General features: G+C 41.1%; 1 protein-coding gene across 1 annotated transcript; it reads left to right on the top strand.

Moving 5' to 3' along the window:
• Positions 1–179: 179 nt before the first annotated feature.
• LOC122866457 (NACHT, LRR and PYD domains-containing protein 12-like) lies at positions 180–21,307 on the top strand. The gene is given in 15 exon segments (XM_044176146.1): positions 180–326; positions 2,653–2,802; positions 2,991–3,110; positions 4,995–5,230; positions 5,407–6,033; positions 6,036–6,059; positions 6,062–7,184; positions 9,812–9,985; positions 10,910–11,083; positions 11,937–12,110; positions 12,569–12,742; positions 13,456–13,632; positions 17,754–17,927; positions 18,373–18,546; positions 19,622–21,307. Coding segments are annotated over 15 exon segments (3,576 nt in total). The 5' UTR covers positions 180–264; the 3' UTR covers positions 19,635–21,307.
• Positions 21,308–24,585: the final 3,278 nt, after the last annotated feature.

The raw sequence follows: 24,585 nt of genomic DNA, 5'->3' as shown, positions 1-24,585 counted from the left end.
ATTTTACACTAGTGACCGGTTTGTTCAGAAGATGCACAATTCGTTTCTAGAAGTCAGCCTCCCAACTTTGTAAGCTTTATGGTTTTTACTGAACATTTGACTGATTTTAGTTTCAGATGTATAGACTCTGTTTTCTTGTCAGCAGCTCAGATGTGAAGGAAGAGGAGCTCCAGTCGCAGATGGAAACACTTGAGGATGTTGTGAGTTTCAGCTCAGTGGATTTGAGTCTTCCTGAGGACAGCGAGGCTCCCCGGTCCTACCACAATGATCAGACATGACTGGACAACTGGCTGCATGGAAACAAACAGAGACGTCGAAGGAAGCAGGTCAGTTTTTACTTCTAAAGGCCTTAACACACCGGGGTCAGTATTCATGCCGGCAGCGATCCGAATTTTTGACAGGTGCGATACCTGTTGAATAAAAGATTTGCGGCAGCTCGTACTAAAACTGACTCGGGGTTGGAGCTGTTCCAGTAGACAGCATGTCTGTCAAATATGATCTTCACCTCCGCCCACAGAGACAGGACAGGATGCTCAGCAGCACCACCTCCATCACACACTTCTGCCTGAGCTGTTGCGTCATCGATATCCAGGTGGACTCTCTCTCTCTCTCACTGGGAGCAGGCCTTCACTGCGCTGCTGCTGCAGAAATCCTCTCTAGATCATTAATGTCTGCCTGCGCTTCTTTGGGCAAAAACAAATGCAACAGGTCCGCCGTTGTCATTAGGAGTTGTGACCTGACGTCCCCAAAAATTAAATGGAGTCATAATTTACTTCATATTGATTTAAAATGTTAAACTGGATTTGAAATTAAACTCACAGCACACAAGTTAAAATGAAACCCTGATGTAATAAAACTAAGTTTAGTTTTAACGTCAGACTAAATAACTTGTGTGTGTCACACGCTTTTTATAGCAGTTGTCCTGTGTGGTTTTTGTCGTCACTCTGCAGAGTTCAAGTTCACTTATCAAACCTGAATGTCTCAGCAAACATTAGAGTGAATAATCCTAATGATTTAATGAAAAAACACGAGTTTCTGAAGTGAGACTGTTCTTCTTTTAACTTTAGAACAACTGCAGCAGCAACATGTCTCTGAATTTGTCCCAGAACAGAAACAATATATTATATAGAGCTTTTATCCAAAGTGCTTTACAGTTTGCCTCTCATTCACACGCTCACACCGATGGCAGTGAGCTACAGTGGCTGGGTTCAAACCTGTGACATGTACACAACATGTAATGACGCACACATTAAAAACTAGTTACCCAGTTATTTTGGGGGGAAATAAAACATTGAATCCGAGGATTTCAATATTTCTGGTACTTTATACTTTTACTCGAGTACTCCATGTCAGATGGAAATATTGTCCTCTTCACTGCATCTGTCTAACAGCTGAACTTACTAGTTACTTTGCAGATTCTACACATAAGTCATACGATCAATTTATAAAATGATTAATTAATATACAATCACATTGCCAACATGTATTTAAATTAATGTGGAAGGAAGAAAGGATGGAAATGTTCATTAATTCATAAGTAAATGTTTTTGTGACGTCGCTGACCGGCAGCTGCAGACAAGATGGCTGAAATAACCATTAGTAACATTTTTCAGCTATTAATTGGACCTTGAGTTAAGATTACTCAGTCACAAAGAATCAACAGCATCATCCCCAAACATGTTAACTGATTAAAAACGGGGGTTTCCTGTGCTGAGATGAACTGTTTGTGTTCCCTGTAAGTCTGTAACAGAACACATTCAGTTCATTTAGTTTAAAGCACTTTAGTTGGAACTTAAACAAAACTCATTTATTTACATCATTTAAACACAATTTAAGTTCCAACATTTTGACCAAAACTCATTTTAATTCAGTCTGTTGAAGCCACGAGAGACGCTCATAAACACATCATGTTAAACAGCTGATCTGTGGGAGCAACACACACAGACAGACGCACGCATGCGCACGGAGACAGTCTTGTGATTTCCTGTAGATCGAGGTCTGGGAGGAACCTGAAGCTGAAAGTGTTCAGTCAGGTCAGACTCCATTTTGAGTCGACAGAGCAGAAGGAGGAAACTGAAGGCTGAGGCAGGGTGAGTGTTAATCCAACATTTTTATTATTTTCCCGTCAAAGTCTGTGAGTCGGTTTCCTCCCTGTGGACTGTAGAGGAAAGAAATGTGAGAATGACCAGTTTGACTCATCTGTGGACACAAAGTCGTGATGTATACTGCGCGCGCTGCTTCCTGTTGTCAGTCTTGTTTGAGACTCTTGAACAGACTTGTTTCCTAAACTCTTGTGTTCTGCGCTCACAGTCAGTGGCTGCTTTTCATTATGCTGACGTGAAGAAGAAGAAGAACGCATAATAATACATCTGCGGTCTTTTCCTCGCGTCTTTAAGGCCGGGGATTGATCATATGCTGATTGATGTACTTAATAAAACTTGTACTGCCTCGGCCACATCCAGTACGTCAACCGGTTGGAACTTCGGATGCTTACCAATGTCACATGTACACACAGGGTTAATACACATTAAACCTATGTGTGTGTGTGTTACTTCCTTTTCTCTCAGTCTTGTTTGTGACTCTTGAATAAACTTGTTCCTCTTGATTCTCGTGTTCTGAGCTCACAGTCAGTGTTTCTGTTTCACCTCTCAGACTGACTGAAGGCCAGAAGATGAGTGTTTGTGTGGAGGAAGAGGAGGACAGAGCAGAGTCTCCAGGATCCAGCTGTCCGTCTCTGAAGAGTGACTGGTCCAAACGAAGCAATCCATTCTTCAGTAATGAACCTGGACCCTCAGACACAAAGTAAGAGAACTGACACTAACTCATTTTCAGTTACCTCCCCCCCCTCTCTCTCCCTCTCTCTCTCTCTCTCTCTCGCTTCTCATCCTCTCTCCCTCTCTCATCATCCCTCCCATCCCTCCCTCCCTCTTTCATCAGAGAATTTATCAAGGATTCATGTGATACGAATAAAAACATCTTGGTGTTTGCAGAGTTCAGTCCAACAGACAGAGAGCAGAGTCTCCAGGATCCAGCTGTCGGTCTATTAAGAGTGACCGGTCCAAACGAAGCAATCCATTCTTCAGTAATGAACCTGGACCCTCAGACACAAAGTAAGAGAACTGACACTAACTCATTTATGTGACTCATTTTCAGTTTCCTCTGCTGATGCCATGTTTTCTGTTGATTCTGTGTTTGTACATTAAAATGTAATTGCTGCCTAAATTTAACAATCTTTTTTGTGACAGAGAAATATTTGGTGCCATCTTCCTCTTAGGCTGCATTCAGACAGAATCAGGCGCTGCGGCAAAAATACCTGTAGTGCGTTTAGGCTGCGGTGGGGGGGTCGCAGGGGGTGCTGGGAAAAAACGCAGCGACCTGCGGCAGAAAAGTTGAAACAGACTCAACTTTTGGAGAAACACAACGTCACTCTGCGGCGGCCGAGCCGGCGATCAGACGGGTCAAACTGCTCCACAGTCAGCCTGAAGCATCACTGAAACCTGTGTCTGGCTTGAAGTCTGTACTAAAACAAACAGCTTCCTTTGGTTTGTGTTGTTTGTTTGAGAGAGACAGACGAGTGACCTACAGAATGAATACGTGGAGGGAGCGCCGGTACAGAGAAAGCCGGTGAATCAGAGGAATAAAATCGTATTTTCTGATTTTTTCACAGCGGTTAAGTTCTAAGCACAAATAAACATGGCCGCCTGATTCTGTCTGAATCCAGCCTGAGTATCTGTGACAGCTGTCAGTCACCTAGAAGAGCTGTAATCTGATCTGAGAGGACTAATGCAAACTTTTAAACCTCCTGATTATCGACAGCAGCAGCAGTTTGTGTGTTATCATCCTCCAGACTTCAGTAATGTTTTTACTGTAAACTGAGCTGATGGAAGATGAAGCATTGAGGATGAAGACTAAATGCTAAAAGATTTATATTCGTGATGCGGAACTATTAGTGCAGATACTGTTTCAAACTAAGATGGATCTCATTTTATTTCTTTAGCAAAACACCTGAGAACCTCCATTTCAGAATTTACTTTTCAAGAAAACATTCATATATTTTTGCCGCCATGTTGAAGTCACTGTAAAGATTTAGAACCATTCACAATCTGAAAGAATCTGCTTCAAACATGTCATTCATTTTCTCATATTTGTCCTCAGAATATTTAGTTGTTTGGCTCTTCCTCAGATCAGCTGTTATGATCCACCAGATGCTTCTTAAATCAGTTCATTATAATTGTGCAACATGTGGTGAAAAAGCATTTGTAGAAAAGCTTTGCTCACCTTGATTAACACTTTGCTTTGAAACATTAGTAAGTGGACCTTTGAGCTCAGATTCTCTCAGCCATATATTGTTCCTGAAGGTGAAGAACAAACATCCATGGGCAGCACTTATCTAAAAGTGATCTGCGGATGAAAAAAGGGGCAGAAAATGATCAAATGCAGAATTGGACCACTTCTGTTTTTTTGAATATTTGAATTGTATTTATACCTTCATTCAATAGTTGACAGTAGAGTGAAGGGAAACAAAGGGAAGGATATACAAAAAAGGAAACTGTGTGGACCTGCGACACCACTGTTACATGCTACGTGTCTTACACTGCTGGTCTTCCACAGTTATTCAGACCACTTCTAACCTCAGTTTAAACCTAACTAACTCAAGCTAAGCTGCCCAAAGTGACTGTAAAACAGTGAAGGACATAATCAGCTGTCTTTAATGGAAGGCTTTTACTGTGAAGTAGCTGCAGGAAGTGTTGAGTTTGTATTAATAATTACAGGCAGATCACTAAATGTTTAATAAGACAGTCAGATAGGAAAAGCAGTTAATTAGTGTTTCTGAAAGCAGGAGAGTTGAGATAAAAGGAACAATCATTTTCATTACAGACTGAAAGCTGAAGGCAAACAGAAAAGTGACGACACTTTTACTGTTCGCTGTGACCGTCTGAGCTTCGACACAGTGTCGTCCAAATCATTTTAGTTCTAAAGAAATGTCTTCACAGAGAGAGGAAGAGGAGTCGTGTTTCTGTGGAGGAGCAGCCGTCCTGCTGTGCTTTGTGTCAGGACGTCCTGAAGGATCCGGTCTCTACCAGCTGTGGACACTGGTTCTGCAGACGGTGCATCACCTCATACTGGGACCAGTCTGCTTCATCAGGAGACTCCTCCTGTCCCCAGTGTGGAGACAGATCCAGAACAAGACCTGGACTGCAGACAGCCAGTCAGACCAGCACTGTACAAAGTAAGACTGTACATCTGTCTGCTGATGTCGTCATGTCTGAAAACAGGACTTTCTGTTTAATTACAGGGACATTTATTTTCATAATATTGTTATGAATATCATAGATTCAAAAACACTTTTATTTATCTGTATTCTCGCTCTGTGTTCAGTCTCAGAATGTTTTTCTTCTCTTTCAGCAGATAGTGGTCTGCAGGAGGTTTTAGATGAACATAAGATCAGTCTGAGGAGGAGATGTGAACATGTGACTGAAGGAAGTGATGAAACAGGAAGAGGAACCCTCCTCAACAGGATCTACACTGAGCTCTACATCACAGAGGGACAGAGTGAAGAGGTTAATACCCAACATGAGGTGAGGCACCTTGAGACAGCTTCCAAGATGGAGACCCTCCATGACACTCCAATCAAGTGCCACGACATCTTTAAAGCCTTACCCGGCCAACAGGGACACATCAGAGTCGTTCTGACGAACGGCGTCGCTGGCGTTGGAAAAACCTTCTCGGTGCAGAAGTTCACTCTGGACTGGGCAGAGGGCTTGGAAAACCAAGACGTCAGTCTGCTGATTCTGCTTTCGTTCAGGGAGGTGAACTTGATCAGAGATGAGCGGTACAGTCTTCTCCAGCTGCTCCATGTTTTCCATCCAACATTACAGAAGCTCACAGCAAAGAAGCTCGCTGTCTGTAAACTTCTGTTCATCTTTGACGGCCTGGATGAAAGCAGACTTTCACTGGATTTCCACAACAATGAGGTCGTGTCTGATGTCACACAGGAGTCATCAGTCAACGTGCTGCTGTCAAACCTCATCGAGGGGATCTGCTTCCCTCGGCTCTCGTCTGATCACTTCCCGACCTGCAGCAGCCAATCAGATCCCTCCTTCATGTGTTGACAGGGTAACAGAAGTACGAGGCTTCACTGACGCCCAGAAGGAGGAGTACTTCAGGAGGAGAGTCAGTGATGAAGAGCTGTCCAGCAGAATCATCTCGCACATCAAGACATCCAGGAGCCTCCACATCATGTGTCTAATCCCAGTCTTCTGCTGGATCACTGCTACAGTTCTGGAGCACATGTTGACTACAGACCAGAGAGGAGAGCTGCCCAAGACCCTGACTGACCTGTACTCACACTTCCTGCTGGTTCAGACAAAGAGGAAGAAGCAGAAGTATGATGAGGGTCATGAGACGAGTCCACAGGAGCTGACGGAGGCTGACAGGGAAGTTCTTCTGAAGCTGGGGAGGCTGGCGTTTGAACATCTGGAGAAAGGAAACCTCATGTTCTACCAAGAAGACCTGGAGCAGTGTGGTCTGGATGTCTCAGAGGCCTCGGTGTACTCAGGAGTTTGTACAGAGATCTTCAGAAGAGAGAGTGTGATCTTCCAGAAAACAGTCTACTGCTTTGTTCATCTGAGCATTCAGGAGTTTCTGGCTGCAGTCTACATGTTCCACTGTTACACCGACAGCAACACAGAGGTACTGGAGGACTTCCTGGGGAAGACATCCCTGGATTTCTTCCTGATGAGAGCCATAGAGAAATCCTTTAAAAGTGAAAATGGCCACCTGGACCTGTTTGTTCGGTTCCTTCATGGCCTCTCTCTGGAGTCCAACCAGAGACTCTTAGGAGGCCTGCTGGGTCGGACAGACAACAGTCCAGAAATCATCCAGAGAGCCATCAACAACCTGAAGGAGATGAACAGTGAGGATATCGCTCCTGACAGAAGCATCAACATCTTCCACTGTCTGACGGAGATGAACGACCACTCAGTCCATCGGGAGATCCAAGAGTTCCTGAAGTCAGAGAACAGATCAGAGAAGGAACTCTCTGAGATCCACTGCTCAGCTCTGGCCTACATGCTGCAGATGTCAGAGGAGGTTCTGGATGAGTTGGACCTGAAGAAGTACAACACATCAGTGGAGGGACGACAGAGACTGATTCCAGCTGTGAGGAACTGCAGAAAGGCTGTGTAAGTCCAGATGTGATTACCAACAGTGTAAAGTAAAGCTGAAGCCATCAGTATTAGAGTAAAGATACACACTTTACACACATGCACAATATAAAACTTCCACACTATAAGTTTCCTAAACTAGTAATAAACCTGCTGATAAATAATTCTACATGTGTTGAACTACAAATGTCTACAAAATCATTTTTGTGTTTATAACTATCAAGTTCATCTTCTATCTTTCTTTCTTTGGGTGATGGAGGTTTGATACAAATCCAGCAGGAAAACTCGAGGACTTCAGAGTTTGTGCTGAAAATGTTTTGACAGTCATCATTTATTGATGCATGATGTTTCTATAACGTGTCTGTTTATTGTTCTTTTCATACACAGACACACAGACATGTGATATCTGATCTGCTGGAACTAACATCACTTGAAGTTCAAGTTTTTTTATGAAAGCGTTCATGCAGTTATTGCTATTATAATTCTTCTCTGCAGTTTCTGAGCTATTTTATATGAAGGACTGTTCTATTTTCACATCTATCTATAACTATAGTTTGATTTGAGAGGATGTGAGGGGAGGCCATCCTCCCTGTTGAAGAACAGAACATCCTGTCCATCCTCAGTAAATAAAAGCTGCAACTTTACATTGTTTAGTTCCAACAATGAATGTCTTTTCATGTGTTTTGCTACGTTAGAAATGAGTTAGATTTACAAACAGTGAGGAAGCTCTCTCTCTGTCTACCTCTCTCTGGTAGTATTTGAATGGACTGGTCTGTAAACTGGTTTATTCCAAAGCTGCTTTAGTAATGTTCACTGATAGAGAGCATTTTTTAAAGCTTGTCCCATTTTCTCACCTTTTCCATCTGGTCACCTTAATGTGAGAAATGATATCAGTTTGCAAAATCAAACTGTCGGACAACGTGTTTCCTTTCTGAACCATTTCACATCAGTGACTCTAAAGGCAAGATATGCAGAGAAAATAGCAGCACACATTTCCACTGTGGTTTTCGTTGAGTTAGCAGCCAGTCTTTGTGTATTTAGCAGCTGATTTCCTCAGACAGCAGCTCATTACACAGTCAGCTGCTGGGACGGCCTCCAGGTTCATTCTGCCAGTGAAGGAGAGCTCAGCAGGTTCAGTTCAGTGGAGGGATTTTTACCGTCACCAAGCTCAGAGGAGAAATTATATTGTTGTAGTCTTGTTTCCAAAACATTTACTTCAGCCAGGTGAACTCCACTTAAAAAACTGTTACCCCTAGAACAAAATTTTTAAAAAAAGCTGCCACCACATGTCACCTATGCATATTTATAACATAATATAAATAATTCATATCCTTTGCATTAAAATGTCAAGATTTGGACCTGGGAAGGAGGGCTTCCTTGTTTAGGTAGGCAGTTCTGTTTCGCCCCTTGAACTGATTTTTTTTTTAGGGACATTTACTAAACACTGAAATAATTATTACATTAAATTGTCATAGAGAATACTGAAAAATTATTGAGAATTATTAAAGCTGGAGTGCGAAACTTTTGTGTCTCCCAGTGAGAGTAATTACACAAACACTGAACGTATGCTTATGATGTAGAGGTGAGCTCGCCTCAGGCTCATGTTCAGAAATAGTTACAAAAATACAGAGAAACTTCCACAGTTCCAAGACAATAATCCATTATTTAGGTAGAGTAAATGTTATTGCTACATTACCTACTCCAAATATTTTACCAACCTGTCCAAGAGCAGTAACGTGACATCTGTGTCTGCCCTCAGTTTCATCTCTCAGCTCTCCAACCAGGAAAAGCTAAAGCTACACCAATGGTTATCCATGTTTGTCTTCGCCGTCAATCGCTTTTTTGTTTTAACTGTAATCCTTCCTCTGAACGCCGAGTTTCTTTTTTATCTGGAGCATCAGACACTTTTCTTGGATGCTTCTTAGGTTTTACTCCTAGTTGCTGTAGCCTCCTCCGTCGCTACAGTTCCAAGGCCATGTAGAGAGAGAGTGGCGCCTGGCTCTAAAAACTGCAGCCGGCCCGATCTCCTGAGGTTATCGTTGCCCACGTGTGCATGACGTCAGAGCAAGTCTACGCAGGCCTGGCTCATCTCAAATGAGCCGAGTGAGTGAGATACACACTCACAGTGTAGAGGTGAGTCAGAGAAATTATTTCACATGGCGTGCTGTAAAAAGAGAAAAGTAGACAGCAATAAACGCTTTTAATCAAGAATGGACAGACTTTTGCATGTCTAGTCTTCCCACAGGCAGCTCAAAGCCAGTATGTCTCACATGTTCCAAGACCGTGGCGATTATTAAAAGCAGCAATGTGAAGCGCCGCTACGAGACAAAGCACAGAGCAGCTTCTGAGCAGGTTAACAAGGGGGACGGCTTTAAAACCTACAGTGATTTTACAGCTCATTGAACATCACGTTAAAATAAAGTTTAACACAAAGCACAGCACACTGTTAATCAAAGTATGACATGTTTACATTGCAGTCATTTGGCAGACACTTTTGTCTAAAGCTGCAATTTGGGCTTTCTGATGTTACTCAAGGACACTTTGACATGTGGACAGGAGGAGCTCAAGTTTCAAACCACAAACCTTGTGAATAATAAAGTGTCAGATTTTATTATTCTTAAGTTTTATATTCTCCATCATCACAGACTTTCTGGCTGTGGACTCTCAGAGACGCACTGTGAAGTCGTGGCCTCAGCTCTGAAGTCCAACCCCTCCCATCTGAGAGAGCTGGACCTGAGTTACAACAAGCTGCAGGGTTCAGGAGTGAAGCTGCTGTCTGCTGGACTGGAGAGTCCACACTGTAGACTGGAGACTCTGAGGTCAGTTCATGTATTTTGCCCTTGTTCAGTGTATATCTACCAAATTTGAATCCATGACAGAAGTTTTAAATTTCCTTCAGTTCTTGTTTTCTGGGTTTGTCTGAGCTCAAATCACAACAGATATTTTTAAAAAGTTTGTCAGTCTGAACAGTTTGGCTCCAAATTGAGTCTGTACTCAATCTGGGTTGGTGTTATTAAGGAAACTGTGGGATTTATCCTTCAGTGTGCTGCGAAATTAAATCAAGATTTGTATTTTTTGTTACACGTGAAACACATCTATATATAAAAAAATAAAAGATCAACACATTTTCAGGAATAATGTCTTTTTATACATAACCTTCAGAACACAGTATTTTACAGGAACGTCTACATTTATACATAAAGCCCCTCTCTTTCACATACAGACACAAACACACTCTAAAACTCACATACAGGAGCACAGAGACAGAGAAAGGTGTTTGAAGCATTGTGTCTGATCCGTCACCAACGACACTTCAACATGTAACGATGCTTCCTGTCAGAAAGTGATGTCAGCTTGTGTTCCGACTCCACCGGTAAACAGGAGCATAAATAATACACGATATTTGTACGGGAAGGTACTAGGTTACATTTAAGATGAAGAGAACATGCCTCTCACTTTGCTCAGTGCTCCTTTGATCCAGTTATAAAGATGATTGAGGATGAAGCTCACAGTCAGTCAGCTGTGTGTTGATGGAGATGCCACAACATTCATACAACTATTCATGTCAACACAGATCAATGTTGTGCTGACATGATGATGATCCACAATGACAAAGTCACTCTACTCATCTTAGGGAGAAACTCATTGATTAGGACAGAGTGATGTTGAGCTACACATTTAAAACCTGAACGCATCTGATTGGATTATTAATGGATTTTTTTCTCCATTTATTTTTTATTCAGATTGAGTGGCTGCAGTTTGTCAGAGATCAGCTGTGCTTCTCTGGTCTCAGCTCTGAAGTCCAACCCCTCCCATCTGAGAGAGCTGGACCTGAGTGACAACAAGCTGCAGGATTCAGGAGTGAAGCTGCTGTGTGGTTTTCTGGAGAGTCCACACTGCAGACTGGAGACTCTGAGGTCAGACAGCATTTTTTACTTCTGTACTGAGATTAATATGATGTGAAAGTTGTGGTGACACTAAACTGCAGACGTAAGGCTGATATTAGACTGATCCACACTGAGTATCTTAATGCTGAAGTCTGTTTTCTTCTTCAGTGGTTTAGTCCATTGACTGTGGCAGAGCAATGTTGAGCTACACATTTAAAACCTGAATCTAACAAGAAAAATCTCCACTGGATAATTCACTCTGAACCTCTTAGACTCTTGATTTCTATCTTATATTTCACATCATGTTTTTGTTTAAATAAATCATAATGAAAAATACATAAATGGAATAAATAAATAATCTCTATTTCAACTATCAGATAATAACAAATATATTCAGTATTTGCTTTTTCCAACATGTTTATGAAGCAATATGATGCTTATACTGACTGAAGAGTTTAAACTGAAGAAGCTTTGATTTTATGACTCCACTATTCCTAAAAGAAATGTTGTAGATGTCTTTTGTTCACATTTCTAACACATTTCTAACATAACAGTTTCTGTGGGTTTTTATTTGTGTTTGGCTACATAACATGAGTTTGTATAGATGGAGCCACTGGTGGAGCTGGCAGAGGTAAAGAGGTGAAGTCACTATGTCTTTATTGAAGCAGCAGCACGATGTCATTAATATTAATGAGAGCTCTTTTTCACTTTCTGTATTTTACAGTTTTGAACCTGCAGCCTGTTGGGTTCAGGTGTTTGGAGTTTCCATTTTCTAAACTTCTACTTTCTCAACCTTCTTCAGCTCTGAGCAGATTATTAAACACTGAATGATTTCAAGCAGGAACATTGTCTTCTAAAGTTACATCATTTATTCTTTATTCAGATTGAGGGGCTGCAGTTTGTCAGAGACCAGCTGTGCTTCTCTGGCCTTAGCTCTGAAGTCCAACCCCTCCCATCTGAGAGAGCTACAGCTGAGCTACAACTACATTCAGGATTCAGAAGTGAAGCAGCTGTGTGATTTTCTGGAGAGTCCAAACTGCAGACTGGAGACTCTGAGGTCAGTTCACTGACTCTCTGTTACTATTGTAGATCTTAAATGTTTAATTAATAATTGGACCTAGTCTATGTTCATACATAACTTACATCCATAAAGTTGTAAATTTCCTTTTGTCCACATTTTCATGTTTCTTGTACTAAATTTAGTCTGCAGTCACAAAAGACTTCTGTTAAATAAACTGTAGAAAATGTCCCCTGTTAGCTGTTGAAGTAAATGAATGTGTATAAATTTTAGTTAAAGGTCACATGTGTAAACAGAAGATCCTCTGAACTAATTTTTGTTTTAAATTAATTAAGTTTACTTGGTGAAGTAGAAATATTTCTTTAATTTCTGTTAACGTCAATGTGTTTTCATAAATAATGTCTGATCATTGATATTGATCCTTCCGAACACACACACACACACACACATACAGGGACACAGAGGATTTTTATCTCTATCTTTTATTCTTTATTCAGATTGAGGAAGTGCAGTTTGTCAGAGATCAGCTGTGCTTCTCTGGTCTCAGCTCTGAAGTCCAACCCCTCCCATCTGAGAGAGCTGGAGCTGAGTGGAAACAAGCTGCAGGATTCAGGAGTGAAGCTGCTGTGTGAATTTCTCGAGAGTCCACACTGCAGACTGGAGACTCTGAGGTCAGACAGCATTTTTCACTTCTGTGCTGAGATTAATATGATGTGAAAGTTGTGGTGACACTAAACTGCAGACGTAAGGCTGATATTAGACTGATCCACACTGAGTATCTTAATGCTGAAGTCTGTTTTCTTCTTCAGTGGTTTAGTCCATTGACTGTGGCAGAGCAATGTTGAGCTACACATTTAAAACCTGAATATAACAAGAAAAATCTCCACTGATAATTCACTCTGAACCTCTTAAACTCTTGATTTTCATCTCAAATGTCACCTTATGGGCTTTTTAAAATAAAAGATAAAAAATGCATAAATACAAAGAATAAATAATCTCTATTTCAACTATCAGATAATAACAAATATATTCAGTATTTGCTTTTTCCAACATTGTTATGTAATGGTTTTTATTTGTGTTTGGCTGCACAACATGAGTTTGTATAGATGGAGCCACTGGTGGAGCTGGCAGAGGTTAAGAGGTGAAGTCACTACGTCTTTATTGAAGCAGCAGCACGATGTCATTAATATTAAGGAGAGCTCTCTTTCCTTTCTGTATTTTACAGTTTTGATGCTGCAACCTGTTGAGTTCAGGTGTTTGGAGTTTCCATTTTCTAAACTTCTACTTTCTCAACCTTCTTTAGCTCTGAGCAGATTATTAAACACTGAATGATTTCAACCAGGAACATTGTCTTCTAAAGTTACATTATTTATTTTTTATTCAGATTGAGGTGCTGCAGTTTGTCAGAGATCAGCTGTGCTTCTCTGGTCTCAGCTCTGAAGTCCAACCCCTCCCATCTGAGAGAGCTAGAGCTGGGCTACAACAACAAGCTGCAGGATTCAGGAGTGAAGCTGCTGTGTGATTGTCTGGAGAGTCCACACTGCAGACTGGAAATTCTGGGGTCAGTTCACTGACTCTGTTACTATTATAGATCTTAAATGTTTAATTAATAATTGAACCTAGTTTATGTTCATACATAACTTACATCCATAAAGTTGTAGATTTCCTTTAGTTCATATTGTCATGTTACGTACTGAATTTAGTCACAAAAGATAGTTTCTTAGAGAAACTGTAGAAAATGTCCACTGTTAAGGCCTTTACACAACAACAGCAACACGAATAAACGGCACAAAATTTAGAATAATTTGGATGTGACTCAGGCAGAAAAAGATGTGCTCTCCAAAGGGCTCAACTTTTCCCCTGGGGAAGCCATTCCATGTCATGTCATCTATGGCCTTCCTAAAATTCACAAAGAGAATGTTTCACTCAGACCCTTCGTGTGCAGCACAGATTCCATCACATACCACGTAGCCAAACATTTGACTACAATCTTGGCTCCGTTGGTGGGGAACCCACAACATCATGTGGAAAACACAAAGAAATTTGTGGACAAAGTGAAACATCTCCAGTTGGACCCAGATGACGTAATTGTTTCGTATGATGTTGTGTCCTTGTTCACCTGCATCCCAACCTCAGAAGCAGTGACAGTGGTGAGGAGAAGACTGCAGGAGGACTCCACCTTGCAGGAAAGGACCAAGCTTACACCTGAACACATCTGCAAACTATTAGACATCTGTCTCAACACAACCTACTTCCAATTCCGGGGACACTTCTACAGACAGATTCACGGCTGTGCCATGGGCTCTCCGGTGTCTCCCTTCGTGGCCAACCTGTACATGGAACAGTTTGAGAAGAAGGCATTATCCTCGTTCCCGGGCACACCACCAAGTCATTGGTACCGCTACGTGGATGACACCTTTGTGAAGATCAAGAAACAAGACTTGGAAGCGTTCTCAGAGCATATCAATACTGTGGACCCCAACATCAAGTTCACACAAGAGGATGCCAAAGAGAACTGCCTGGCCTTTCTTGATTGTTCTACTCTCAGAGGAGAGGACGGAAAGCTCCAGATAGAAGTGTACAGGAAACCAACACATACAGATCAATACTTGCTCTTTGACTTGGGCTCTCAACAAAGTTAAAAGAGCCAAAAAAATAGGACAAAAGGGAAACAGAACCAAAAAGGAACGGTGTCTCCATTCCTTATGTATCTGGACTGTCTGAAAAACTACAAAGGATCTTTAGACAGCACGATGTTCCTGTTTTCTTTAAACCGGGCAACACTTTAAGACAGAAACTCGTTCACCCTAAGGACAAGATGCCCACACAAAAACAGAGCAATGTAGTTTATTCAATTCAATGCAGTGAGGAAAACTGCAAAGAACGGTACATAGGCGAAACCAAACAGCCACTTCACAAAAGACTTTATCAGCACAGATGACACGCTAACTCGGGATTGCAGAGTGCCGTGCATTTGCATCGAAAAGCTACAAACCACTCATTTGAAGACAGCGAGGTGAAGATTCTAAGTAGAGAGAAGAGTTGGTTTGAAAGAGGAGTCAAAGAAGCCATTTTTGTGAAAAAAGAGAACCCCTCTTTAAACAGAAATGGTGGTCTGAGATTCAACTTGCCAACTGTTTACCACAGTGTATTAGCACCTTGGTCAAGCCAATCATATGCTAATCAGGTACTTAACAGTGATGAGGGAGGTGCAGCCAGAAAACAATAGGCCTGATTACCGGGCCATCATGGAAACAAAAGAAGGTCAGTTTCAGGTGAAACTAGGCAGGGTAAACAGCAGACACTCAGGTAGACTCCTTCCTGAGGGCAGGGCTTATGTAACACAGAGTAGCTTAAATTTCTGAGTTCTCAGACCATTTTCACAATTGAGAATGACTTCCGGATGGGAGCCGAAACGTCTTGATTCTGAAAACAGTGTCCAGATGACTACGACTGAAACCTTTTCTAGTACTTTATTTAAGTAAAAGTAGTAATACCACACTGTAAAAATACTCTCAGGGTGACCGCGGGGTCTTTAAAAGTATTAAATAAATATTCTATTATTATAAAAGTTGATAAATCAATTAAGTAAAATTTAGGCTCTTAAAGTCTTAACGTCATTTTCCGAGGTATTAGATTTTGTGGCTTGTTTTCAGTATCGGGAATGTGATTTATTTATTTATTTTCCCGGATTAATACAGAATACCAGATTTTCCGCCCTGAAAATGTGACCCACTTGAATCATGCAGATGCAGATCCGTTAAAACTATGTTATGGTCGTGCTAGCTTCTCTGTCCTCTCCTCCGCGTGTTTGACCGAAGGCGGGCTCAGCTCCTACACACAGCGGACAGCAGAGCAGAGCGGCCGCGGTGGAGACAGTGAACCAGGTTAAGTGAAGGTAACGAACTGGAGTTGACGACAACTCGAGGAAAAAGCAGAAAAGCCATTTTTTTTTCACCTGCTTTGTCCATAGTTGTTGTTACAACCACAGCGCGCTTACTAAGCTAATAGCTAATTGTTACGAACAAGCTAAAATGAAAGCTATCTGTATGTAGCCTGACTGTGTATCTTAGTTTGCCACAAGTCTTAAAATTTCTTGTAAACTTAGCAGCTGGCTGAGGCGGCAGCCCCCCCTCCAAACCAGCCCCTCCTCCCTCTACAAGCGGTACCTGCTGCCAGGTAGTGAATCTCAGCAGCAGCAGAGGGAGGAGGACAGAGGACAGCAGGAAGGACTGATACTGACTGATGTCTGAGTTCTTCGTTCTTTCTAAACTTCACTCAGCATGTTGATGTCAGGAATATTATGCTTCTTTTACTGACACTTGATGATGAAGATTTGTTACCAGTGAGATATTATTGAGTGTATAGAATGACTTTGCTGTTGTGAACTTTACTCTTGCTGCTCTAGAAACAATATTTTGTTATTTTTCAAATATAAATCAATTTTTAATCTGTTCAGAATTTAGTCGTTTTTAAAAATGATAATGTAGCTGTTGCTACCGTGGGTTCCCCTGGCATAAAGATGGATGCAGCAGGGCGTTTTACAGGTTATGTCTAATTTATTCAGACTGCTCACATACACATACTTTCAGCAGTCAACAAAAACATTCAACCACAACGCCTCTTGCTTGGACGCGCTGGTCGAGATCCTCTTCTTCTGATCACAGTTTAAACAAAGAGTCCAAAGGTCCACAGCCAGTCTGTCTGTCTTGTCTGTGTGTGACCAAGTCGTAAAATGTATGGAAAGGGTCCTAAAAAGGTGTTAAAAGATATTAAATGTAACTTCCTGAATATACCCTGACTCTGTTACAAGTAACAGTACTGCAGTGAAAATGTTACTTCAGTAAAAGTCTGTGAGTATAATCAGGAAAAAGTGCTTAAAGCATTAAAGCAGTGCAGCGTCCCTGTGGCTGTTGTGCTGTTATATATTCTATCATCAGATTATTATTCCTCGTGCATTAATGTAAAGCAGGATGTTGCTGCTGCAGCTGGTGGAGCTGGAGCTCATGTTGAACCGGTTTGTATCGGACTGCAGCTGATGATGCTTTTCATTCTGGATCCATCTGCCGATTCTTTTCTCCATCCATCGATCGATCGATCGGTTTGGTTTGTAAAACTTGTGAAAACAGTGAGAAACGCCGTCACGACGACCCAGAGCCCAAAGTGACGCCTTCACCATGTTGTTGTGTCCGACCGACAGTCCAAAGCTCGACATTATTAACAAAACATTACAGTTATTACAGTCATTCAGAGGAAAAGCAGCAAATCTGCACATCTGAGAAGCTGCAGCCAGGAAGTGATTTTACAGGAACTTCAACCATCAAAACAGCTGCAGATTAATTTTCTGTCAATCGACTAATCGTACAAACTGCTGGGTAGTTTAATTTATAACAAATCATATTTTATAAACTCTTTTTTTTTCAATATAATGTTTCTACTGTAATTCCAGACCTGACTGAGATCAGCAGCATGTTATTGATCTGTGTTGACATGAATAGGTGTATGAATGTTGTGCTGACATGATGATGATCCACAATAACACAATGACAAAGTCACTCTACTCATTTTAGGGAGAAGCTCATTGATTAGGACAGAGTGATGTTGAGCTACACATTTAAAACCTGAACACATCTGATTGGATTATTAATGGATTTTTTTCTCCATCTTTTATTCTTTATTCAGATTGTGGAGCTGCAGTTTGTCAGAGATCAGCTGTGCTTCTCTGGTCTCAGCTCTGAAGTCCAACCCCTCCCATCTGAGAGAGCTGGACCTGAGTGACAACAAGCTGCAGGATTCAGGAGTGAAGCTGCTGTGTGATTTTCTGGAGAATCCACACTGCAGACTGGAGACTCTGAGGTCAGACACCGTTTTTTACTTCTGTGCTGAGATTAATATGATGTGAAAGTTGTGGTGACACTAAACTGCAGACATAAGGCTGATATTAGACTGATCCACACTGAGTATCTTAATGCTGAAGTCTGTTTTCTTCTTCAGTGGTTTAGTCCACTGACTGTGGCAGAGCAATGTTGAGCTACACATTTAAAACCTGAATCTAACAAGAAAAATCTCCACTGGATAATTCACTCTGAACCTCTTAGACTCTTGATTTAAATCTTATATTTCACATCATATTTTTTAAATAAATGACACTAAAAATACATAAATACAATAGATAAATCATCTGTTTCAAGTAAACTTCTACTATCTCAACCTTCTTCAGCTCTGAACAGATTATTAAACGTTGAATGATTTCAAGCAGGAACATCGTCTTCTAAAGTTACATTTTTTATTCTTTATTCAGATTGAGGGCCTGCAGTTTGTCAGAGATCAGCTGTGCTTCTCTGGCCTCAGCTCTGAAGTCCAACCCCTCCCATCTGAGAGAGCTGGAGCTGAGTGAAAACAACCTGCAGGATTCAGGAGTGAAGCTGCTGTCTGCTGGACTGGAGAGTCCACACTGCAGACTGGAGACTCTGAGGTCAGTAGAGGGCTGGAGTCAGTCCGTGCTGCTTTCAGCAGTATTGTACTAAACACAGTTAGTATCAAAGCAAAGATCCAGTATTTCCTGTAAACCTCCGACCTTCTCAGTGGCTGCTTTCCTCAGTGAAGCTATGAGAGGAGGATGGTGAAGGGCTTCAGGATTGGACAGAGAGACAGAGAGAGAGAGAACAGTCAGCCAATCAGATGAGCCAGAAGCTCGTTGTGATCATGTGTCTGAGTCGATGTGAAGACGACTGTTGTTGTTGTGTTCATGTCTACAGGAAATAAAGCTGGATTCCAGCTGGCAGCATTACAACATGTACAGAGACAGTGTCCTCGTTCATCAGACTGTCGTAGCATCAAATCTGATCTCCAAGTGTTTGTTCTCTCATTTCAACACTAAACAATTGATCAGTTCATCTTTGTCACAGCTCTGAGATCAGTCTGACTGAAGCCTGCAGATCACTGGCTCTCATTTCAAAGAACCATCGTTACATTCAGTCACCATGTGGTCTTTCTACAGACCAGAACCTCTGCTGAAGTCCAGTAATCACAGCTGATGTTTAGCTGTTCAGTCTTTGAACATGTAGGACCTTTAACATCATATATATTTGTCCATTTGTCTTTTGTTGTGTCCAAATGTTTTTATAACAGACTCCATATTAACACATTTGTCATGTAATATTTCAGAAGTCTGCTAACAGCAGTAAATCCATCATTAAAGTGAGCAGTGAACATCTCTCTGTTTCTGCAGTCATGGTGCGTTCAGGGACTCTCAGCACTTTATTTCCACTGTGTGCTTCAGTGAAATCTGCAGAGTAAACAGACTCGATGCTCAAAGTCTCTGCAGGTGTGTGAGCTTCCAGCTCAGTGTGTTCACTCCAACACGTTAACATGAGCGCTGAAAGGAAGCTGGCTGCGCTACACAGCCGCTCCACTTCTGGTCTGAACAGGACTGAGGTCCCTGCTGGTCTTTATACTGGATGTGCTGCTTCACTGACTGACAGCTGATGGAGGGAGTCTCTGTAAACACTGATTTATGACTTCTGCTGTCTGTCTTCTTCTCTCATCAGATGGCAGTGGTGATCTCTATCAGAATGTGAGGAATCAGAAATGTGGTTGTGTTGAGAGGACCAGCTGTGTCCTGATGATCCAGAGGTTGAAGCAGCAGCTGGTGTGTGGAGAGGCTCTGACTGGGCCATGTTACTGGGAGGTGGAGTGGAGAGGAGAGCTTCACCCAGCAGTGACTGACGGAGGAATCACAACAAGTGGAGATGAGTGTCAGTGCTGCAGTCTGAACTGCTCTGAGATCAGCTCCACTGTCAGACACAAAGGCAAGTCCACCATCGTCCCTGTGTGTTCCTCTGGATGTGACAGAGTATCGTCAGTGTATCTGGACTCTTTGCTGCTGCTCTGTCCTTCTACACCGTCTCTGCAGACACACTGAGACTCCTCCACTCCTTCTGCTCCACACTCAGCCACCTCCTCCACCTGCACCTGGACTTTATTTTGGCTTTTTTATTATTATTCATTCAGATATTCTGAACCCAAAGTGCCTCTGCAGCTTTGTTCTGTTTATGACAACATAAATGCAGATTAACACGTATTTTAATGGATTTTTCTGTTTTGCTCTCTGTTGCATCTCCACCATGTGGAAACATGGTGAATTGTAGTTAATTCCCACTTTATATTTCTAATTAATTTTGGAAGTTGATGTGAGAAAGCAGCATCCAGCCTGCATGCATAAAGTTACCGCTCTGAAGTTCTGTTTTTCACCACCAATGCCAGACTTTTCTCACAGTTTAACAGATGATTGTTTGTAACACACTTTGTAAAATAGTCTCTTTTTCTAGTATATCCCAACAGATTGTGTTATTGCAGAAAACTGAACTAAAGAACTGAAGTCTGGTGATAATTATCTGAGCGTTTGTCACTATGAACGACCTCTTTCACTTTCACGTCGTCAGATGATCCAAAGTTAATGTAAAAATATTGATTAGAGAAGCTTTCAGTTAATGAAAATCTCTTGATTTTGGTGAAAAGACTCTTAAGCTTTGGTCACACACTGAACACCAGAACATTTTAATAACTTGTTATATATTTTTTTGTCACATCACACCTGTTTCAGGCTCTTTACATTGGCTCCCTGTTTGTTTTAGGATTGATTTTAAGATCTTATTGATTACTTTTAAGGCTCTTCATGGCTCCAGGCTATATTTTAGACCTTGTAATCCCTTATGAACCTTCACGTAGTTTGAGATCTTCGGGCAGGGGTCTCCTGTCTCATCCTTAGTCCAGGATGGAAACTAAGGGGGACAGAGCCAATTTGCCTGAAGACATTAGGTTGTCTGAGTCAGTTTCTCTTGTTGTGAAGCACTTTGTACTTTATTTATAGAGCACTTATCAAAACAAAGTTTTATTATTATTATTATTATGTCTGTTTGTAATCTGACAAGAAAACTCTTAAGCTTTGGTCACACACTGAACACCAGAACATTTTAATAACTTGTTATATATTTTTTCGCTTTTTGAATTAATCAGCAAAACACAACATAAAATGACTATAAATAACTATAAACTGTAGTGTCATTATTTCTGATTAAGATGATGTACATGTATATATTTGTTCGGTTTACTCATATCGTGACAATTTTGTATTATTGCAGAAAAAGCACAAATCCTGATATTCAAATCCCATCTTACTTCTCATGTGATGTAAATCTCCACAGTCCAGCTTCTATAAAGATAAATGTCCTGCATGTTGGTGTGAATGACGCCCATTTGTTGAATTACTTCTCCAGAGTTTTATTTGTGACCGAGGAAGATTCAAGTGTTGCTCGTTTTTGGTCATTACCACCAATATCATCCGTTTCTCATATTATAACAGATAAATATTTGCTTGTGAGGAACAGAAAGAAGCAGATAAAACCTGGACAAAGTCTGGATTCAATCAAGGCTTCACTGTAGTTTCCCAGCTGACTACAAACAGATGATGTCTGTTTGTCGTCAGCTGTTCAAGTCTTCATTCAACTCTGAGCGTAAGACAAAGGCAGAAAGCCATCTGACTCTGACTCCTACTCTGAGAAAGCTCCCGTTTTATTTGCACAATTAAGGTGAATTCGTTTCCAACGAGTGCTTGTCCAGTGTGCTGTAACACAGAAGCGGCAGAATTAAACTTTAGAGACTTAAAGACACGATCCGTGCATTTACAGGAGAAGGTAGCCGCAGTATTAAAGGGAAACAGGATTAGATTCTGCTGCTTCACTGGTCTTAATACAGGGAGTCATGTTCAATAATAACTCAGCTGTTCAACTTCTCTGACGACGTCCTCAGTAACATGAGAAGATGGTGATGATGGTCCTGCAGCTGATTCACTCTGCTAGCCACTTTACATACCAATATTAAACCCTTCTGAAACACTGCTTTGTCAGCAGCTGCTTTCCCTCTGAGTGTTTTCTTTCTCGCTCCTGTCTTTCTTTTCTCTTTTGGTTGCCTGGTTTCACTTATGATTGTTTGTAAGACACTAAAATAGTCTCTTTTTCTAGTATATCCCAACAGATTGTGTTATTGCAGAAAACTGAACTAAAGAACTGAAGTCTGGCAATAATTATCTGTGCGTTTCACTATGAACGACCTCTTTCACTTTCATGTCGTCAGATGATCCAAAGTTAATATAAAAGTATTGATTAGAGAAGCTTTCAGTTACTGAAAATCTCTTGATTTTGGTGAAAAGACTTAAGCTTTGGTCACACACTGAACACCAGAACATTTTAATAACTTGTTATATATTTTTTCATCTTTTGACATGAAATGAATCAGCAAAACACAACATAAAATGACTAAATATAAACTGTAGTGTCATTATTACTGATTAAGATGATGTATATATTTGTTATTCTCATATCGTGACAGTTTTGTATTATTGCAGAAAAACACAAATCCTGATATCCTGATGAGAAGTAAATGAGAAGTAAATCCCATCTTACTTCTCATGTGATGTAAATCTCCACAGTCCAGCTTCTATAAAGATACATGTCCTGCATGTTGGTGTGAATGAAGCCCATATGTTGAATTACTTCTCCAGAGTTTTATTTGTGACTGAGGAAGAATCAAGTGTTGCTCGTTTCCAGCAGCTGCTCGACTCACCTGAGGCTTTCTGATTCCTCTGTGCAGCCTCAGAAAGCAGCAGAGTCCGTGAATGAATGAACGTGTGATCTCAGTGACTCTGAGCGTGAAATGATTGTTGGTGGTTTTGAGTTGAAGTTCTGGTCATTACCACCAATATCAGCCGTTTCTCATATTTTAACAGATAAATATTTGCTTGTGAGGAACAGAAAGAAGCAGATAAAACCTGGACAAAGTCTGGATTCAATCAAGGCTTCACTGTAGTTTCCCGGCTGACTACAAACAGATGATGTCTGTTTGGCGTCAGCTGTTCGTCTTCATTAGACTCTGACAAAGGCAGAAAGCCATCTGACTCTGACTCCTACACTGAGAAAGCTTGCGTTTTATTTGCACAATTAAGGTGAATTCGTTTCCAACGAGTGCTCGTCCAGTGTGCTGTAACACAGAAGCGGTTGAATTAAACTTTAGAGACTTAAAGACACGATCCGTGCATTTCCAAGAGAAGGTAGCCGCAGTATTAAAGGGAAACAGGATAAGAAGCTGCTGTCGCTCTCAAACTGATTCACTGGTCTTAATACAGGGAGTCGTGTTCAATAATAACTCAGCTGTTCAACTTCTCTGACGACGTCCTCAGTAATATGAGAAGATGGTGATGATGGACCTGCAGCTGATTTACTCTGTGGCTCTCAGACTAAAGGCTGCTTCAGTTAGCAACAAGCTAACTATTATAATAGCTGTGTGGTAGCCACTTTACATACCAATACTAAACCCTTCTGAAACACTGCTTTGTCAGCAGCTGCTTTCCCTCTGAGTGTTTTTTTTCTCGCTCCTGTCTTTCTTTTCTCTTTCGGTCGCCTGGTTTCACTTATTTTGAAACGAAGTCCTCAAATCAGCAGTATTTACAGAGATTAGAGACTGAACAGTTTCTGTCCCACTGCAGGAGCGGACTAAACCATGTGCACCTTTTGGGGGGCTGAGAGGCTCTAATACTGTTTTAGATACAAGAAATAATCTGTCAGACTATTTATTGAGCCATCGGTAATAGTTTATTACAATATTAAAGTTTCAGAATTGCAGATAAAAACAAACTTTTAACTTAATTAATTGAGGGCCCTCCAAATGTTGGGGCCTGTGTACTTAGTCCCACTATTCCCCTCCGTCCCGGCCCCTGGATCTGACAATAACAGAAATAAATGCAAGACTGCGTTCATCCAGTCCTAACATACATTTACAACTGTGGAGAATAAAAACACAATAAAACTAAAAGCTCACTTCCTGTCGCTTCGACAAATATGAATTCTGCTGTTTCTGGTTTTACAAACTATTTGTACATTACGGCTAAAAGTTCAGCACCTGTTTGTCACTTGTGCATCTTGACATTCTGCTTGAAGGGAAACAACATGCTGAGTAACGATAATCAGGAGATAATGAAGCATCAACAGCTTGGCAGCGACTCAGCATGATGCACCGCTTTACTTAACATTGCACATTAAATGACAGCCTGCACTTAGTGAGCTGAAAGCTTTACTCTGCAGTGGAAGATCATTTTCACTTACTAAGACACTAATTTGCTGTTGCATCTCATCATGCATAAAGTTTTAAATCTCAAGTGTTAGAATAATTTAGTTGAACTTGATTTAAAAGGCTGCTTAAAGACGTTTTACCCTTAATTAGCACTTCTTTACTGGATATGATCAATCTGTCTTTATTAACAGGCTATGTACCACAATCCTTTAAAGTAGCTGTAATTAAACCGCAAATTACAAATGACCTTTTAATTGCATCAGACAATGGACTTGTCTCTGTACTTGTCTTGTTAGATCTTAGTGCTACGTTCGACACCACTGACCATGGAACATGTAATTGGCATTAAAGGAACCGCACTAAGCTGGTTTAAATCCTATCTATCAGA

The sequence above is a fragment of the Siniperca chuatsi genome, linkage group LG19 (genome assembly GCF_020085105.1).
Source record: "Siniperca chuatsi isolate FFG_IHB_CAS linkage group LG19, ASM2008510v1, whole genome shotgun sequence".
NCBI lineage: Eukaryota > Metazoa > Chordata > Actinopteri > Centrarchiformes > Sinipercidae > Siniperca > Siniperca chuatsi.
This window is presented reverse-complemented; position numbering and strand designations above follow the sequence as displayed.